Source organism: Ambystoma mexicanum, chromosome 10, assembly GCF_040938575.1.
Source record: "Ambystoma mexicanum isolate Mex_15411 chromosome 10, UKY_AmexF1_1, whole genome shotgun sequence".
Classification (NCBI taxonomy): Eukaryota; Metazoa; Chordata; class Amphibia; order Caudata; family Ambystomatidae; genus Ambystoma; species Ambystoma mexicanum.
In genome coordinates, this window is record NC_090932.1 from 1,672,748,555 (window position 1) to 1,672,767,166 (window position 18,612).

General features: G+C 47.9%; 1 protein-coding gene across 18 annotated transcripts in view; it reads left to right on the top strand.

The window, feature by feature from the left end:
- RIMBP2 (RIMS binding protein 2) overlaps nt 1-18,612 on the top strand; it is a 2,252,680-nt gene that overhangs the window by 139,900 nt on the left and 2,094,168 nt on the right. For 16 of the 18 annotated variants that reach the window (XM_069620091.1, XM_069620095.1, XM_069620096.1 and 13 more), the window contains exon 3: nt 9,178-9,291. The exons of the other annotated variants lie outside the window; for them this stretch is intronic. In XM_069620091.1, coding sequence (XP_069476192.1) covers nt 9,178-9,291 — 114 coding nt within the window. The remainder of the gene's footprint in view (nt 1-9,177; nt 9,292-18,612) is intronic. 18 annotated transcript variants of the gene reach the window in all.

Genomic DNA, 18,612 nt, shown 5'->3' on the forward strand with positions numbered 1-18,612 from the left:
CCCTTGTTCTTCAGTGTGTACATGCGCCCACTCTTTGACCAGCTGGACAGCGTCGTCATCAAATATACCAACTATGCCGATGATACCCAGCTGGTCTATGAAAGCTCTGGTGACTTTGAGACGGACTCATTCTTATTAATGACACCTATAATATGATCAAGGATTGGATGTCAGTCAACTCATTGGCACTGAATAAAGAAAAGACAGAGATCACGATTGTAAGTTCTAGTCGAGGGATGAAAACGTTAGATCCAAGATATAGCCTTTTCTCAATATCAGGATGTGTTATCCCAGTAAGTCCCTTTGTGAAAACATTAGGCGTTATCTTGGATTCTGGATTAACAAGGAAGCGACATGTGAACCATGTGAAGATGTCCTGTGCCTACGTTAACCAGTTGCTTAGACAGATTAGTCCGTACCTATCATCTGAACATCTTTCTTCGCTGGCTACTGCACTTGTTAACTCTCGGCTCGACTATTGTAATAGTCTTTGTGCAGGTACATCTAAACATAATTTGAGAACTTTCAAACAGCCCAGAATGGGGCAGTAAGAGATTTTGGGAATCTTGACCCATGAGACCATGGGCCTCATTACAACCTGCCAGTCCGGGACCGTGCAAAATCCGTGATGGCGGTAAAAACGTTTCCGTGTCCGCAAGGGTGCGGAAAAACCGCACGATTACACGCTGTCGGTCGCGCGCACCACACGGACTCGGAAACGTTGTTACCGCCGTCACGGAATACCCCACGGAAATGGAAATAACGAAGCCACAAGTGGCGCAAAACCCGTTTCCGCCTCCGCCGCCACGGACACGGAACTGGAAATACCATGATCGCCAAAACAGGAAACAGAGAGGCAGCCATCATATAAAAGCACAATCCATTGCCATCCAGAGCCAGCACAAGCACAATCCTGACTCTGAGAAGCCAAAAGGGACCACCAGCATGTCTGCCAGGATTCCTGCTCAGAGGCAGCGCAAACAGCGCTTCAGCGAGGCGGAGCTAACCGTCTTGGTGGAGCACATTGTGGACAATGCTGAGATGCTGTTCAGCGCCGACCAACGGCGTGCCACACAGCAGCGGAGGAAGGAGGTGTGGGCCGAAGCTGCACGCAAGTGCACCGCTGTGGGCGTGGCAGTGAGGAGCGTGAAGGACTGCCACAAGCGTTGGGATGACCTGAGGCTGAGGGTACGCAACCTCATTTCCACGCACCGCCAACGCAGCAGTGGGACAGGCGGAGGACCCCCTTCCCCACTGAGGCTGCAAGCATGGGAGGAGCGTTGCAGCAGCGTCCTCCACCTAGAGGGAATCCATGGGATTGGGCAGGCTGAGGCAGGAGTGAGCCCACCTGCAGATGCCGGTAAGTGCCCAAACATGAATGCCACATGTAAATATGCAGTTGTGAGTACTGGGCCAAAGGACCCATTAACAACCCCCCCCCCCAGGCAGTGCATGTGTGGGCCAAAGGACCCATTATGATCCGTATGGCAACCAATATCACTGAATGCAGACACCAGCAATCAGATGCATGTGACTAACACTATTCAATGTACAATCTTAATGACACATGTGATGCACCCATCTGCCACCACAACAACACTAATTGCATGCCCTTTGTGTCCCCACAGCCGTTTCAAGTGACAGTGATACTGCACAACAGGCCAGCCAATCAGCATCGGCAAGTACACTAGCCACCGCCACCACACAGGAGGATGCTGCCGGCAGTTCTGCACCTCTGGCCACATTACCAGCCACCACAGATGTGCATCACACCACCACCACCACCAACATCCCCACCATCTCCACACTGGCTGAGTCCAGACAGGTGCCACAGGAACCTATCATGGCCACCCAACAAAACACCGAAGGCAGCAGCACTGCAGAGGGGGCGGCCTGCAGTGATAACAGTGCCCCGCAAGAGCACTCGGAAACAGGGCCACAGGGGGAGATGCCCACATTGGAAGACCTGGGCTCCTTCCATGAGCTGGGGTTCAGCCCCACTTCACTGGGGAGTCCCATGAGGTCGCCCACCCCATCCATGGCCGAACTGAATGCCCGCATGCAGCGGATGGAGGACCAGCAGGCTACCCTCACCCAGCTGGTGGAGAGGCAGCTAGAGGAATCCAGGCTGCAGAGGGAGAGCTACAGCGCCTCAGTGCGTCGCCTGTCGAGGTCCATTGGACGCTTTGCGAGCACCATAGTGACCCTTGCACGCCATGTGCGGGAGGGCAATGACCACACCTCCAGGCTTGTGGAGGCCATGTTGGTTGGCCAACAGGCAAATCTGGCACGGATGCCCTCAATCCCTGATTCTGGCCAATCAAACACTACCACCCCATCCAGCTCCACTACTGCCAGTCCAAGGAGGCGCTCGAGTAGGCTAACGGGTCCCTTGGGCAAGGTTGCACAGAAGCGCACACGGAAGTGATGGCATGTGTGTGGGGCAGTGCAGGACACATGTGGACTACAAGGGTGTGAGAGGGGTGGTCACGTTTGGGTGGTGGGGTAGGTAGTTTTGGGGGTTTGGACAATGGGCTCTGGGTGGGGGTGGGCACGTTTGGGTGGTGGGTGGCCCCGGGTGTACAGCTTCCCTAACCAATGCACCTTCTTCCCTGTTGTTATTACATCAATACATCACCATTTCAAATCAAGACATACATGTGTGGACATTGATCATTTATTTTGCAGTGCAACTATTAATTCATTGTCGTCACCATGTTTGTGCATTACTGTGAATGTGCTGTGACTCAAAAGTAAATGCGAATCAGGGCATCCCGTGCTCTCTGGCCATCATGTGCACCCCCAGGGGGAGGCGGTGCCATCCCATCCCCATCTCCATCTCCATCCCCATCTCCATCCCCATCTCCATCCCCATCCCCATCCCCATCTTCCTCATCTGCGTCTGGTGGCATTGGGATGTTCCTGCGCAGGCATATATTGTGCAGCATGGCACATACCAGCGTGATTTTGCCCGTCTTCACTGGGCTGTACAGCAGTGATCCGCCAGATCTGCTCAGACAGCGGAAACGGGCCTTCAGCAGTCCAAATGTCCTCTCAATCATTCCACGTGTGCGGATATGTGCCCTATTGTATGCCTCTTCATGCCTGTTCCTTTGTCTCCGTACAGGTGTCATCAACCATGGCGTGAGTGCATATCCCGCATCACCTACATGGGATGTAGATGGGGGAACATGTCAGTGTTTGTGGCATCATGTCCTCATCTGCTGCTGTGCATTCTTGTATCATCATTCATTCATGCATATGAACCATGCAGTGTCTGGAGGTATGTTTTGGCCATCACGAGGAATGTCGCTGACTGCATATGGGCCTACACATTAACTTGCATGTTTGCTGTGCCCTGCGGGTGACATTTGATTGTGTGCATGTCATGGTGCAGTGCTGTCCACACATGGCAGAGTGACTTCACTGTACGGAAGTAGTAAATACTCGTCGTATCATTTACACGCCTCTCGTGCTTTTTGGGGCAGTGTTTCAATTGAGGGTGGGTGTCTGCAGTGGCACAGGGTTCATGGGACAGTGACGGGATTGGCTGTGGCAGTGTGTGCACGGGCACATTGTGGTGCCCTGTCATGTCTTCCTTCATGATGTTTGGCATCCGCTGTGTATTTGGTAGATGGAAGGGGGGTGATGCATGTGCGGTCACAGCGGCACACTCACAATGCTCATTGCCTGGACACACACACACCACTCCGACAGGGTTGTAGCATCGTCAGCTGTACTCACCCAATAGCCACGTGCTTTGTCCGGCATAGCGTTCCATGTACCGTGGCAACGTGGAATTCCGCAGTACCATTGAGTCATGTGATGAGCCTGGGAAACGTGCGCAGCAGTGTGTAATCAGTTGCATGGCATCACAAACCATCTGGACATTCAAGGAGTGATACTGTTTCCTATTGCGGAACACCGCCTCAATTGCATGTGGTACTGTCAGCTCGACGTGGGTGCAGTCAACTGCGCCTATGCAATTTGGCATGCCTGCTATGGCATGGAAGGCCAACTTGGTGGCAATGACCCCGGGGAGGGTGCGGGGTAGGGCTATGTGTTCCGACACATGGCGCAACATGGCATCCAGTACCTGTACCAGGACTTTTGAGAAACACGGTTGTGATATGCCGTGCAGCTCACCAACCGTGTGTTGATAGGTGCCAGTGCCAAGGAAATGCAGAACTGAGACAACCTTCAAGAGGGGGGGGATGGCAGTGGGGGTGTCAATTAGGCTGCTGATGTTGTCCTCAATCATGGCGGTGATGTGCAGGATTGTTGCACGGTCCAGCCGGTATAGGGTGTGGATCTGTCCTGGGGTGAGGTTCCAGGGTGAGGCCCTGATGCGTGGTATTGGTGGCTGGCGGCGGGGTCGGGCTGGCTGGGCAATGGGGTTTGCCATAGCTGCAGGGTTGGCTGGTTGCCGCCTGCGCCTCCTCCGCCTACGCCTCCTCCTCTGCGCCATTGCTGCCACCATGTGCAGTACTGCCTGTTGGTTGAGTAGGCCCAGTCCCAGTGCTACTAGCCCTGCTGCCTGCATGGTTCTGTGTTGTGTTGGGCTGGGTGTGGCCCTTTTGTAGGCTCCCAGTGGCCTGCTAGGTCCAGCTGGGCTGATTTGGTGCACCTGTGCCCTGATTCAGTTCAGCCGGCAGTGTATAACGCCATGTTCGCGGTGGCGGCGGTTCCGCCACCGTGATCACGGTATTTCCGCCATTTTTTTCCCGGTATTTCCGTGTCCGCGCTAGTTGTGATGCTCACGGTGTTTCGTGTTGCCGGTAACGGAGGGGTTTCCGTGCAGGCGGAATTAAGGGGAACCCTATTTCCGCGGTGGCGGTTTAGGGTGGTGCTATTACCGGGGCCGCGGGTCATGATTGCGCGGACATGCAAACGGTGCCGGTATGGTTTTACCGGCAGTGTTAATTCCGGACCGGAGTACTTGTAATGAGGCCCTGTCTCGGATTCAAGGAGAGTGTTGCATTGGCTTCCAATTCGCCAAAGCATCTCACATAAGATGCTTACTCTAGCATACAATTGTATGACGGACAAGGCTCCGAGGTATCTTAAGAACCGGTTGTGTAGGACAAGAACTGGGCGCACTCCTCATTCTAGTAGGGTCAACAAACTCTTTGTACCAAGACATAATTTGAAGAACTTTGGCACCTGTTTCCAGGTGTACACCTCAAAGCTATGGAAATCTCTCCCCCTGGATCTGGGCAATCTTCCAAATTCTCTCTCGTTTTAAGAGAGTCTTAAAAACATATTTTTTCACTTCTAATAATTAGCTCTCTCTCTGTATGCCTATTTCTCGGCTTTTGACCTCTTTTTTCACTCTGACCAGGATCTGTCTTCTTTTGCACTGAGGCCCCTAGACGTGTTGCGCAATACAAAAAATAAATAATAATAAAACTAATAATCCTGGAATCCAATGGAAGGAAAACAGAGTTGAGAAGCCTAGACGTTTTACTCCATATCGGGGTACCCCAGTCCTGTCCGACCCTAGGGTTTCACAAGCGTCCCCCACTTCACAGGGTGGGGGCAGGGTGGGTTAGGAAGCCAAGTCATTTTCACCAATAGAGATTTGTGTTCCAATAAGAACGACATCCCCATCAGGACCAGTATATTTTGGAAATAATACAGTCATTTTGGCACAATCACTGTTAGCAGTAACAATACGGCCCAAGGCGGATGGGGGCAACGTGCTCCATCGGCTGACCTTACTACGAAGGACCTTTAGATATCTGAGATGGGTATCCTGTAAAAGAGAGGTATGGCTCCCTCTCACTCTGACTCCAAGATACTGAAACCGAAGACTGCTCCCATTTATAGGAGCCTATGTCCGAAGGCTGATTCGTGTTATCATTGAGCGGGAATATGTTCAATTTTGACCAATTGACTCGTAGTCCAGAAAAGTTCCCAAAAACCTTCCACTTCCCTTGTCAATGAGATTAGATTGTCTACGGGATCCTTAAAATACAATATAATGTCATCGGCATAGAGTGAAAAAATGTCACTCCCCTGCCTCAAGGCCAACCCGCGGCCTCAGTAGAACTTGCATTATCGCATGGCCAGAAGGTCTGTCGCAATCGCAAAGAGCAGTGGTGAAAGCAGGGAGCACTTCCGCGTGACCTGACCCAAATGACCTTTGCTCTTAATAGCAGTGTTTGTAAACGCAAGTTCTGACATGAACTATTTAACAATAAGTCACTGCAGAGCTCCGGCCAGTAGGATGCTATGGCCCTGCTTAACTCAGTAATCATACTGGCACCCCTTCTGTTTAGAACACATCAACATTTTGAGATACCAACTCATCATGATGCAAGTGGTCATTTAAATGAAATGGAGGGGTGCCAAGACACACCTCTGGCAGATGCCTCTTGGATTAGGGAAGAATGCAATGGTCCCCCCGCCCACCCCCACACCTCCCTCTGGGCCATAGAGCACCTTGGCCACTGCATTTTGGAGCATTAAGATAATCCCCAGAATCGATGGAGGGAACCCAATGGCCTCCTTCGATCTCGATAACCACTGCCCATTGATCATTTCAAAGGCCTAGGAGCAAGCCACGAAGGCCAGGTAGACGTGAGACTCCCTAAGGAAGAAATACTGTCCTGCAAAAAGATAAAGTTTGATCATCTGTTCAAGGGTCTCCAGACCTTCTCTTAAGTCGCCTAAGCAATTTGGACAGGGTCAAAAAATCTAAAGTTGCAAGCTACTAGCCATTCATAAAAAGTTACTTGCCACCTCAATTCTCTGTATACAGACAGAATCCCAGTCTTACTCGCACAGAGTCCATTATTACTAGCCAATTGCTAGTGGCGAGTGCACATTTTGCATCCTGAATTTGGATGCAACATCAAGAAGACAGATTTGTCTACATGATGAAGGCAACAATTAGTCTCCTTTTCTAAACAGAAGGTCTATCATCCCCTTATGCCAGGGTTTGGGAATTACACCTGTTCATCTTCCTTGCTGGACTACTTTAGCTTCCAGTCTTCACCACTCCCCCAATCCCTTACCAGTGCCAACCCTTGCCTGCCCTTTCTTCATCATGTTGCTTACTTTGTGCTGACAGTGCCTCCCCTTCTCCTCCTGCTTAGGCTTGGGCAGCTCCAGTGTCTTTGCCTGCTTCCTCCGACTTGCTCTAGTTCAGTTCTTTCTCGAAGGAACATGGAAAAGGACTGCATGTGTAGGAAGATTTTAAGTCACCGCGCCCATGAACAATGAGTGGGGACTCTGCAGTGTACAGAATCTGAATGTATCAAATAACTCAGCAACTTTTGTCAGGAAGTAATTGTTGTACCGCGCAACATTTCAAGGCAAAGAATTCCATGTCTTATTTACCCTGCTTGACTCAAGCAAACCATAATGTGCATGACATTACGTAAATAGACAACAGTGCAGAACAGAGGTATAGGAGAGGGGTATTTGCATGAACTCCGACCTTAGTCTCCCCCAAAAACTTCCATCCATCACCTCTTTTGGTTTACTTAGTCACCCAGAGTGGGACGGGTATGCCAAGACGTGGGTCCCGTGCCTGCTGGGCTTAGAAACCCAAGCTACTCCTCCAGACGAGGCTCAATGAGGCTGAAACATGTCTGGGGATGCTTGTGGTCTCGTGCAGAAGGGATGTGAGCAAGCAAGTTGGCTGGACTGCCCATTTTGGGGCGGGGCCAAGCCTGATTTGCATTTGGTCTTTCTCCTTTAGAATTGGCTTGACAGGCGAAGAACGATGGTCTGGAGGGTTGCCCCGAGCAATGCCAGTGGTTAAGATTCATTCTAAACCTTCCAGCCATCACCTCTTTCGTTTTGCATAGTCTCCCACTTAAGAACCAATTGAGTGTTCCCAATATCACCGCCGGTGCGTGCAGTGCAGTCAAGGAATGCAGCGGCACAACGGGTGTGATTGTGGAACCAATATGGGCAGCTTTGCGCATGAGGTCATGGTTGGAAGGATTTGGCCTAAATGTTCATAGGTTACCGTTTACTATAGAATTGGTCTCCAAGCAATGAGTCTCCATGTCAACTCCACACTCATGCCGCTACTACCCAAAGATAACTGGAATTCAGTGCAAACACTCTGCAAGAACTAGGGAGGCACTGCAGGGGGCGCAGTGCTGCCCGAGAGCGGTCTCACAGCCGAGACGCAAGCTCAAACAGCCAACGAAAGGAGGAGGATTGATTGAAAGGACAACACAACGCCATTTCACACCAAAATGTGCTTTCTCAAGGTTATCTTGAGAATGCACCATTTTAGAACCTGGGTGTTTTTTTTAATTTTATTTTTTTATTTGGGGGGGTTCCCCCAACCCCGTTTTTTTTTTATTTACACTTTTTATTACTAACTAAACCGAAAAGAAACATATAAAATAAAAAAAAAACACATTCGGATTTTTTTTTGGCAAATTTGTTTTCGACAAAAAGGCATTCGAATGTGCATTCGGCAATTTAACTGGATACCGTCCTTCAATTATGCTCCATGCACTACAGTGTTATTGGATGGATGAGTTGGCCCTGAAAACGTACTTTAGGCTAATGGTCATTCCTCTGTCTCTTAGGCCCTGTAACGGTTTTCTCATTTTCTGGCACTCATTTTCCAGCATACGTATCTTTTAAAGAGTCAAAGGCCACCTGGGCCCCTTTCTTGCAACTAAGAAAGTTTCTTTCTGCCACTGTCCTGTTCTGTTATCTCAAGAAAGTAAAAGATGGTGCCAGAGGTAGGGTGTTATCGAAGCTTCTACACATCATCTGAACACAAAAAAAAGACACCTCTTAACGATGTGGATAAGTTGCAAAAGTGAAACTTTCCAAATGTGGTGCAGGATCCTCCAGTCCTGCTGTCTGGATTTATTATAAACACCTGGTATTGAGAACATCTCACACTGACGATTTCCAGGAACTAAACGTAGGCATCAGGTAGTTGTGTGCCTTGTGTTCTGCTGCTGACATGAAGGTGTCTTCTGTTGCGTTGTGGTTGCTCTTGTTGATGGGACAAAATTGCACAGCACACATCTCTGGGAACCTGGACAGATGTCCTTCGTGGTGACGCCACTGCGGGATTGGCTGCAAGGGGTGGGAGGGTTGAAGGTCCTGTGCAGGTCTCATGTGATGCAGACATTACTGGGAGCTTGCTCAAGCCCTGATAACAATCCACCTGTGTTCCCTCCTGTCTCACAGCCCAGAGCTGAAAACAGTGAACTGAGGAGCACCTCCCTGAAGCCCCCGAACCAACGGCCCACCACGAAGCCCCCAGAGAAGCACGGCCCACCAGCTGCCACTAAAAAGAATAAGGTACGGTCAGCTTTTCCCCTCTGAGTCCACTTCACAGGGAACCAGGGGGCGGGGCAGTCCTACCCCATACCCCCCCAACCGGTGTGCATCTACTGGCGTGGAACCCCAGGACCTTTGGTGGGACACTCTGTTATGCTATGCTAGCCTATGGTACACAGTGTGTAGGACATGCAGTTTGGCAAGACCTATCTTGTAATGTGTCTTCGCTGCCTCTGTTATTCTTCCTGGGGTAGGACACACTTAGAGGACACGTTTACACCTTCCGGAAGAAGGGGCATGTTAGGATGTGCAGTGTTTCCAATGTTTACCTGTTAAACCATGAGTGTATAATATTTCCTTCACTATGTCTATTGTCACTTAGATACTATAGAACATAGAACTTCATCTTATGTAGCAGGGTTCCAAGGAGAGCCAGTGAAGAAGCAGGGCCTTAGTGGGAAGATTGTACTCCTCCTGCTGGGGGTCGTTTTATGTCATCAACTTACAAATAAAAGGTTCTTTACCTTTAAACTACTGGTTATGTGAAAGCCTCCCTTTGTACATAACATTTGGCGACGAGGATTTTGACTGGGACCCCGAGGACGACCCCCAGCGCCTTTTCTACAGATCTAGTGTGCTGGCTGTGGAGCGGAGCCAGCCTGACTTGCCTGAGGGAGGGCCTTTTTCAGTGGATTATTGACGGCCTGACATCCAGTGTGTGGCATCCACCGGAGGGACATTGCTAGCGCCAGAGGAAAACCCCTGGAGTCTCCGTGGTCCATGGGAGCTGGAATTGGACCCCTGCAATTTTGTTGAACTTGTGGAGACTGGGCTGGCAAAGACACGGCTTTGGCACTTTTATAATTGGATTTTGGGTTGTGTGTTTTCCGAGCGGCCATTGGACACCCTGGCCCCACGCTGAGCAAGGTTGAGAAAGGAGTCGCCGCCGATGACCCTGGTGAGGCGCTCCAGGGTGAGTAGATAACCAAGCAGCTATCTTTTAATTAGTGTCACCTACCTGTGTGGGTGGGAGCTCTTTTGGTTAAACCAGAATTGCAAGCTTGTTATTCTATTCTGCAACTTTGAGACATGGCAAATGTGCCTGCTCCTGTGTTTTTTCTGGCAGTGCCAGGTGAACCCAGGGTTAGATGGGAAGACTGGAAGGAAGGATTCAGCAAATATGCCTTAGCAGTGTTTGGTGCCAACTACTCCAATGAGCGCAAGGAGGCATTGCTATTTCACTGTTTGGGAACTGCAGGCCAAGAGGTCTTAAAGAGATTGCCGGAGCCTTCTGACATTTTGGATGCTGGTCCATATGAAAGGACATTAGCCAAACTGGACAGGCATTTTAGAGTGGAGGAGAACATTATATTGGAAAGATATAAATTTGCCACGAGAGAGCAGAAGAATGGGGAAAGTATCGAGGATTTTGTCACGGCTTTAAGGGGCTTAGCAGTGAAATGCAAATTCACTCACTGTCAGGATGAGCACTTGAGAGACCAGCTAATGATTAAATGTTCCAATGACAGTATTAGGAAAGAACTATGGAAAGAGAGGAACCCCTCTTTGGATCGAGCAATTGAGATAGCGAAAATGGTGGAACACACAGATAAGTGCATTGAAGTTCTTCAATCGGATACTGTGAACAATGGTAAACCCAAGTTGGATGAGAGTCAGGGTTCAGTGCTGAAGGTGTCAAAGGTTGTTCAGAGGCAGAGTACGTGGAATCCAAGACGCGCCTCGCAGAATGCTAAAAGGAGCGAAGAGAACAGACCGGCAACTGGCAGAGGATGGCGTCAATGGGTTCCTGCAAAAGATAGCAGAGGGATTCCCAAAGACATGAATTCTTTCAAGATGGTTAGGGATTCAGGACAATCCAGAGGTTTTCCAGGGAGACGATGCTTTAGATGTGGAAGCTTGTCGCATATAGCCTCGGATAAGGATTGCTTTGCTATTCATATCATATGCAATGAGTGTGGTGTGAGAGGGCACATTGCCCGATGTTGTAGAAATTTTAATGCTGGGTCAAATCAAGTGCATGAAATAAGTGCAAGTTATGAAGATGAGTCATATTGTGAGGATGGCAGAGAAGTGGTATTTACAGTGAATGCTGTCAATGGCAGAGTGAAAACGCAGAAACCTTATGCTGAGGTTGTAATTCGAGGTGTACCAGTACGCATGCTAATGGATAGTGGTGCTGACTACACCTTGATAAGTGTGGAAGTGTGGAGGAACAAATTCGATAGTTGTACTCTGTGGGAAAATACTGTTAAAGCAAATGCTTATGGAGATGTTCCCATAGATATTATAGGTTGCTTTGATGCTGAATTACAGTTTAAGGACAGGAAGGCCAAAGGTTATGTGTATGTTACCAACAGAGGGGGTGAATTGTTGTCATGGAGTGATCAAGCTGAATTGAAGATAAGGCTTGAGGCAAGTCATCCCGAGCAGGTAATGTCTGTTGCGGGAGGAGAGCCCACAGAGATACAAACCACGTTATCTGGGAAATTGGGGTGTCTTAAGGGCTTTGTACATGTAATTCGCCTAAAGAAAGGAGCTGTACCTAAGATTGCAAAACTGCGAACTATTCCTCTTGCTCTTAGAGGAGATGTAGAGGAAGAACTCAAGAGAATGGAAAGAGATGGTGTCATTGAAAAGATAGAAGCATCTGAATGGGTCAGTCCTATAGTTGTAGTCAGAAAAGGCAATGGGTCTTTGAGGCTCTGTATAGATCTTAGACATCTAAACAGCATGGTTGTGGCAGACAGGTTTCCTCTTCCCCGAATAGATGATTTGATGGTGGGAGTAGCTGGGTCAAAAGTGTTCTCCATACTAGATCTTAAATCGGCCTACCATCAGGTTGAATTGCACCCTAATTCCAGGGATCTCACCGCCTTCATCACCCCGATTGGATTGTTCAGGTGTGTTCGCATGCCATTTGGTTTGGTCTCAGCCGCAAGTGTGTTTCAGAGTATTATGCATAAATTACTTGGGGGTGAAAAAGGGGTGATGTGTTATCAGGATGATGTTCTTGTATGTGGGAGCGATGAGAAGGAGCATGATGTTCGTTTGAAAAGAGTTTTGGATATTTTGAAGGAGGCAGGCCTCACCGTTGCCTTGGAAAAATGTACTTTTAAAGCCAACAAAGTGGTGTACCTGGGTCATGAGATCACTGGGGAAGGGGTTAGACCCAAGGAGGAGACTATTGAGGCCATAAAAAGAATGGAGGAGCCTAAGTCTAAAGGGGACATACTATCATTTTTGGGACTGGTGGAGTTTTACGGCAAATTTGTCAAGGGGTTAGCAGAAATGTCGAGGAATATGAGATTTCTCACTCGCAAGGGAGTCATTTTTAAATGGTGTGACCGGTGCAAGAAAGAATTTTTGATGATAAAAGAGGCTATTGTCAATGCTCCCATTTTGAAAATATTTGAGGAAAGTAAACCCACATTGCTTTTTGTTGATGCCAGTGATTATGGTGTTGGGGCTGTTCTGATGCAGGAGGATCAGACAGGTTTACAGACTGTGGCTTTTGCGTCCAGGTCTTTGAAGGGCCCAGAATCTAGATATTCAGTTATTGAGAAGGAGGCTCTAGCATGCGTTTGGGGTGTCGAGAAATTTAAAAGATTCTTGTGGGGGAGGAGTTTCACCATTTGCACTGACCATAAACCCTTGGTTGGAATTTTTACGAAAGGTGGTTTGGAGGGAGTGTCAAGACGCATTATGAAATGGGTCACGGCATTGCAAGGGTTACAGTATACCATGCTCCACGTAAAGGGGGAGGTTAATGTGGTTGCAGACGCCTTGTCTAGATCTGTCCAGAGGGAAATTTCTGACGATAGTGACTTTACAAGTTCAGAGGAGAGTGCAGAAATATTCCAGGTGCATGAAACATTAAAGAAAAGTGAGTGGGATGTGTCTTGCACGGAAGATGTTGTATATCAAGGAGTACTTACTCTGGTTGCAGAAGGTAAAATTAAGAGCCACAGGGGCGAGATGAATGGTTTTGCCAAAGTGAGGGAGGAGCTATGGATTCAGGATGGTTATTTATACAAGGGTCACCAGATGGTTGTGCCAGTCGGTATGAGGAAGTCTGTTTTGGAGTTGGCCCATGTTGGGCATTTAGGTCTGGCCAGGACGAAGGGACTTGTGAGGTCTGAATTTTGGTGGCCTGGTATCGACAAGGACATAGAGGAACAAGTCAAAGACTGTGTGGAATGTATTGAGGGAAACAAAGGCTTGAAAGTGCAAAAAGTTCCCATGGTAGTGAGGGAGTCCCCGCGTGTCCCTTGGGACGAAATTGCGTTGGATCTCCTCGGTCCATTTAATATTGGTGGTGGCAGAGATAGCTACCTATTAGTAGTCATGGATTTATTATCAAAATGGCCGGAGGTATGTGTACTCAAGGACATATCCAGTAGTAGTATAATCAGATTTTTGGAACAACTGTTTTGGAGAGAAGGGTTTCCAAGAAAGTGTTTGTCTGACAATGGGACCCAACTTGTTTCCAGAGAGTTTAAAGAATTCTTAGAGAATCATGGGATTGAGCAGGTGAATACTTCTTTATATCATCCCCAGAGTAATGGGTGTGTGGAACGATTTAATAGGACTCTGATGGAGGCTATTAGGATAGCGGTGGCTACTGGAGGAGATTGGGTGAGAACAGTGATGGAACGCACATTCCAGTATAGGCTAACTACCCATAGTGTCACAGGCGTGAGTCCATTTGAGATCTTGAGAGGAAGAAAACCAAATACTCATTTATGTCCAGGTTGGATGGGCAAATTAAAAATGGTGGATGTGGATCTAGAGAGTGTAAAAAGGAGAATTTTTGAAGCTGGAGTTAGATCCAAGGAGAGGTATGATCAGAAGAATTGTTGTAGGGAACTCAAGGTCAAAGAGGGTGATTGGATTAAAGTCAAGCTCCCCACCAAAGTTCGTAAAGGAGCCTCGTTGTTTTCTGAACCCAAGCAAGTTGTGAAAGACTTGGGTTCGTCAGTGTTGGTCAAAGGAGGAGCTATTTGGAATAAGGAAAGGGTGGCTTTTCCGTTTCAATGTTAATTTGTCTTCAGTTAGTTGGAGACAGGGACTTTCTTGTGACTCTACCTAATCAACCACTAGATGTCCTATATCTATGCTCTTGATTTGTGCCAGGACTTGCAGCGCATCCAATGTTTTACCTGTTAAACCACGAGTGCATAATATTTATTTTACAGGTTTCAATTTCAGTTGTTCAATATTTGTTTTACAGGTTTCAATTTTAGTGGGTCCTCACCCACACAGTTACTTGTTATGTTTAAGGAGGAGAGGTGTTAGGATGTGCAGTGTTTCCAATGTTTACCTGTTAAACCATGAGTGTATAATATTTCCTTCACTATGTCTATTGTCACTTAGATACTATAGAACATAGAACTGCATCTTATGTAGCAGGGTTCCAAGGAGAGCCAGTGAAGAAGCAGGGCCTTAGTGGGAAGATTGTACTCCTCCTGCTGGGGGTCGTTTTATGTCATCAACTTACAAATAAAAGGTTCTTTACCTTTAAACTACTGGTTATGTGAAAGCCTCCCTTTGTACATAACAGGGCATTTGGGATAGGGGCTTGGTTTCAGATTTGGGCGGCAAGGGCGGAGACACATGCGTTGCTTGTTCCTGAGAATATTGGTGGTTTGTGGATCTGATGGGGCCAATGGAAGCCTGGAGGTGTAGTTTGCAGTGGCGATGTGCATGGACAACGCTGCTCAGGTCTTTCAAGGTTGTACTCTGAATTTCATTTTTAATCCCACCTGGGAGGAGAGTATTTGTTAATGCTGTCTCCTCCCCATAATGGCCCCCAGGCTGGTGCTCTTCTCCCACCTCTTATATGTAACACCAAGGAACTACCAATGGTATGTTTAAAGTATACATGTCTATATTATTATGTGTATTCAAGTTCAAGGTTTAAATCCATCACTCTTGTACACCTGAGACCTTTTTGTGCATCACAGCTCCACGTGATTAGCTACAGACTTTGACCCACCGTGTCCCCAGGAAGGACAGGGCGCCTTTTGGCATCTGAAATTGCCCGTCCACCTTATGGAAATGAGATTCCGTAAAACAATGGTGCCCATGTGGCATCTATTGAGGTTGTATAAAGTTGTCTAGAGAACAAGAATGATGCTAACTGTTAGGAAAGATTCTTTAGCAACTTTCCATCCATAGTTCCTGGGGACCCCCAATCTTTTTGCTTTGTTTTTGAACCTGTCCTGACTTTTTACATGGGATATAAAGCCATCAGCTTCACTTTCCCTGCCTTTCGCTCATTGTTAGAGGGAAACCGACCAGTCCTTCAGGCTATCAGTACTGGGAAACTGTTTCCCTTTTTCATTTTACCTTTTACATTTTTTAACTTTTGAACCTTGCACACATATCTTACAATGCAGTGCAATGGGGATGCGTTTGTATCACCCAATCCTTTTACACTTGGGATTTGGTGTTACTTGTATATGTGCCTCAAGATAAGCTGGTGGCAGCAGATACATTCCTTCCATTTTTGAGCTATTTCTAGTGGCTAGTGCCCTAAATGGCTGTGCCACGATATGTTTGCTTCTTCTTTGTCCATATTGTAGTTTGGTCTTTTTCCTGCCTTGCCAGGTCAGGAAATCCCATATATGGTCATGCACTAGTCCGGGAAAGCTCCTGCTCTTTCAGGCTACTGTGTATGTAGCTTAGGAAGGGGGGACTGACAGTTCCCACTTCACATCCATGGTGCCAGAGAATGTAGCTGGGGGGCATCAGTGAAACCTGTGGTTGCCTCTAATTGGACAACTACTGGCTGTTTGCATGGTGCAGATCCTTACCATTTGCAAGCTTGGACTTTGCTCCTGGCTGGATTTTGGATAAGGAGAACTCCTGCAGACATTTCGGCAGATCAGCATTGGAGCTAAGAATCCCAATCTGAGGATCCGAAGAGGCCTGGCATCTATTCCCCGTGAATGGCCCAGTGACGCCCCGTTGTACTACCTGATCTGCGAAGGACCAGTGTAGTGCTTCAACCCCTGGACTAGTGGAACCAACTAGTCTCGACGTGTTCTCGAGTATCTAGACATCCTTAGCCTTTGCAAGTGTCCCTGTTCCTCCCTGTGGACTGACCAGCTCTCCAGTGGGCTACCTTGCTAAAACAGTCACTGTTTTGCGTTTGTAGCCGGGACTTTGGTGATTGCCATCTTGTGAAATTAACCTCCTTCCTGATTAATTTCAGCCTCCCAGCCACATGGGATCCTGTCCTGGAAGCACATCTTCAACCGCAACTGGAAGGATACCTACTGTCGTCTGTGTGCGATGGCCGTTGCAGGAACTCTCTTTCCCCTGTCCTGTGAAGTGTCCTGAAGACAGCTGTATTGGTGAATCTTGCATTTCACGATCGCCAAGTGCTGTACTCTTCCCCTGGACTCGACATGAAGAATCCTTGCCCCCACAGCTCATGGGCACCTCTCACCGGAACCAACAGCGGGAAATCCAACCTCTCAGAGTTCCCCTGTTCACTATAACTAGGGTGGCCTCCTAAAATCTCTGCACAAGGCCAGAATCTAGACACACATCTTAACAATAACCAAGGTTTAAAACAGTGGTCAGAGAACCTCAATCCTTTTCAGATTCTTTGCTCTTTGAAGGACGTTTTGAGGAGTTTAGTAAATGAAGTTTTCAGAAGAGGGGGGGGGTGCTTCCGATCAGCAGACATGCAATCAAGAACTCAGATAAAAAATGTTGAGGCTGGGCCGGGAACCCTTAGCTCGTCAACCAATGGGTGACTCCTGGGCACAATGGATATACAGCCAGGATCAAGTGGATGATGAGAATTGCAGGATAATCTACCAGAAACCACTAGATACAGTCATCGGTGAATGGGGCAAGTGACAAACATATGGATAAAAAACCACAAATATCTCCCCACAGCAGGGCGAGGATGTGCCCGAGCAGGGTAGAGCTCACCCGTGCGAAAAAAGTAGAGTAGGAATTTATGGTGAGGAAGTAAATATTCAGTCTTAAAAAATGTGCAAGAGGTAGTAAGCGTGTAGCTTATATAATCCCATTCCTTACCTTGCCCTCTGGAAATGATATGATAGGCTTTTTATAGCTCGCTTAAAACCCAGAGGTTTCTAAGCGTGGATGCAGGGATTGAACCCGTGTTGCTCCACGTTGTTGTCTTGTTTCCAAGGTGAGCATGTTGCCCCTGAGCTATTCTCCGGAGCCACAAGACATCCTTTCATTTCTCGACCATCGGGTCCCGGGTCAAACAGAGCCCTTTCCCGTAAGATCCTGCAACATGTAGAAGTCGACCCACTTCCCTAAATTTGTTTCTCAAAAAATATATCGGCTATGCCATATAGACAACCTCTTTCTCCTTATTCTGTAGGAAATCATACATTCCGAGATACTTTAAGGAACTCCGTCTTGATGTCTTAATTTGAGTAAAAGGGCAGGTGGTGCTGCCATTTTACTGTGAACCCAAATGATTGAGAGAAGAAGAACCCGAGAAGGTGAATCGGGGAGTGCAGTGTTGAACCAGACATATAAACTGATGGAGTCTGGGAATGCCGCGTCGCCTTCTGATCCCACACCAGTTTCCCATAGACCCTTAAGCGGCTGCCAAGGTTGTATCACTATTTGCCCCAGTTTCTCTCAATACTTCAATACTAATGCGAGGGACTGCACCCAGAAACCCGGAAATAAATCTTTTAGGGGATTTCTAACGTGTCCGCTATCCATTGCACGTCCTTATCCACCACCCAAAGGATGCGAAGCGATAAGGAGAGCCTACGCGTGGCGGACGTAGAGATTGATGCTGATCCCGACTTGGAAGATCCGAGCTGGCCTAAGACAGACAGCAAAGGGACTACCGAAACCTCTGCTGCTTCTCCCTTACCCATTGGCGAACAAATCCAGCTTGCTGATATCCAGAAGGTGCTGTCCTGGCTCGCAGTATCACTTCCTTTGGCAATAAATAAACAGTGAGATTACACCATCATATCCTGAAATTGTTGTGGCTTTTCACATTTGCTATCCCCAGATGGGTCTCTCTCTTTTTTAACTGGGCATCTTGTATATGTCTTCAAAAAACCTGGCTAATCTCCCCTGTTATTCTCAACGGGTATCTGATATACCAGTCTCCTGCCAGAAAAGGATTAAGGGGATGACCCTATGGGGGGCTAATAGTGGGAGTCAGACAGTCTATCAACTCTAGCCAAATGAAAACCAAACAAGAGGATAACATCATTGCCACCGAACTTGTTGGATCCTTTGAAGAAGCTATTGAAAAAATACTCCTCATCACCATCTATAATCCTCCTGGCACTCACACCAGCG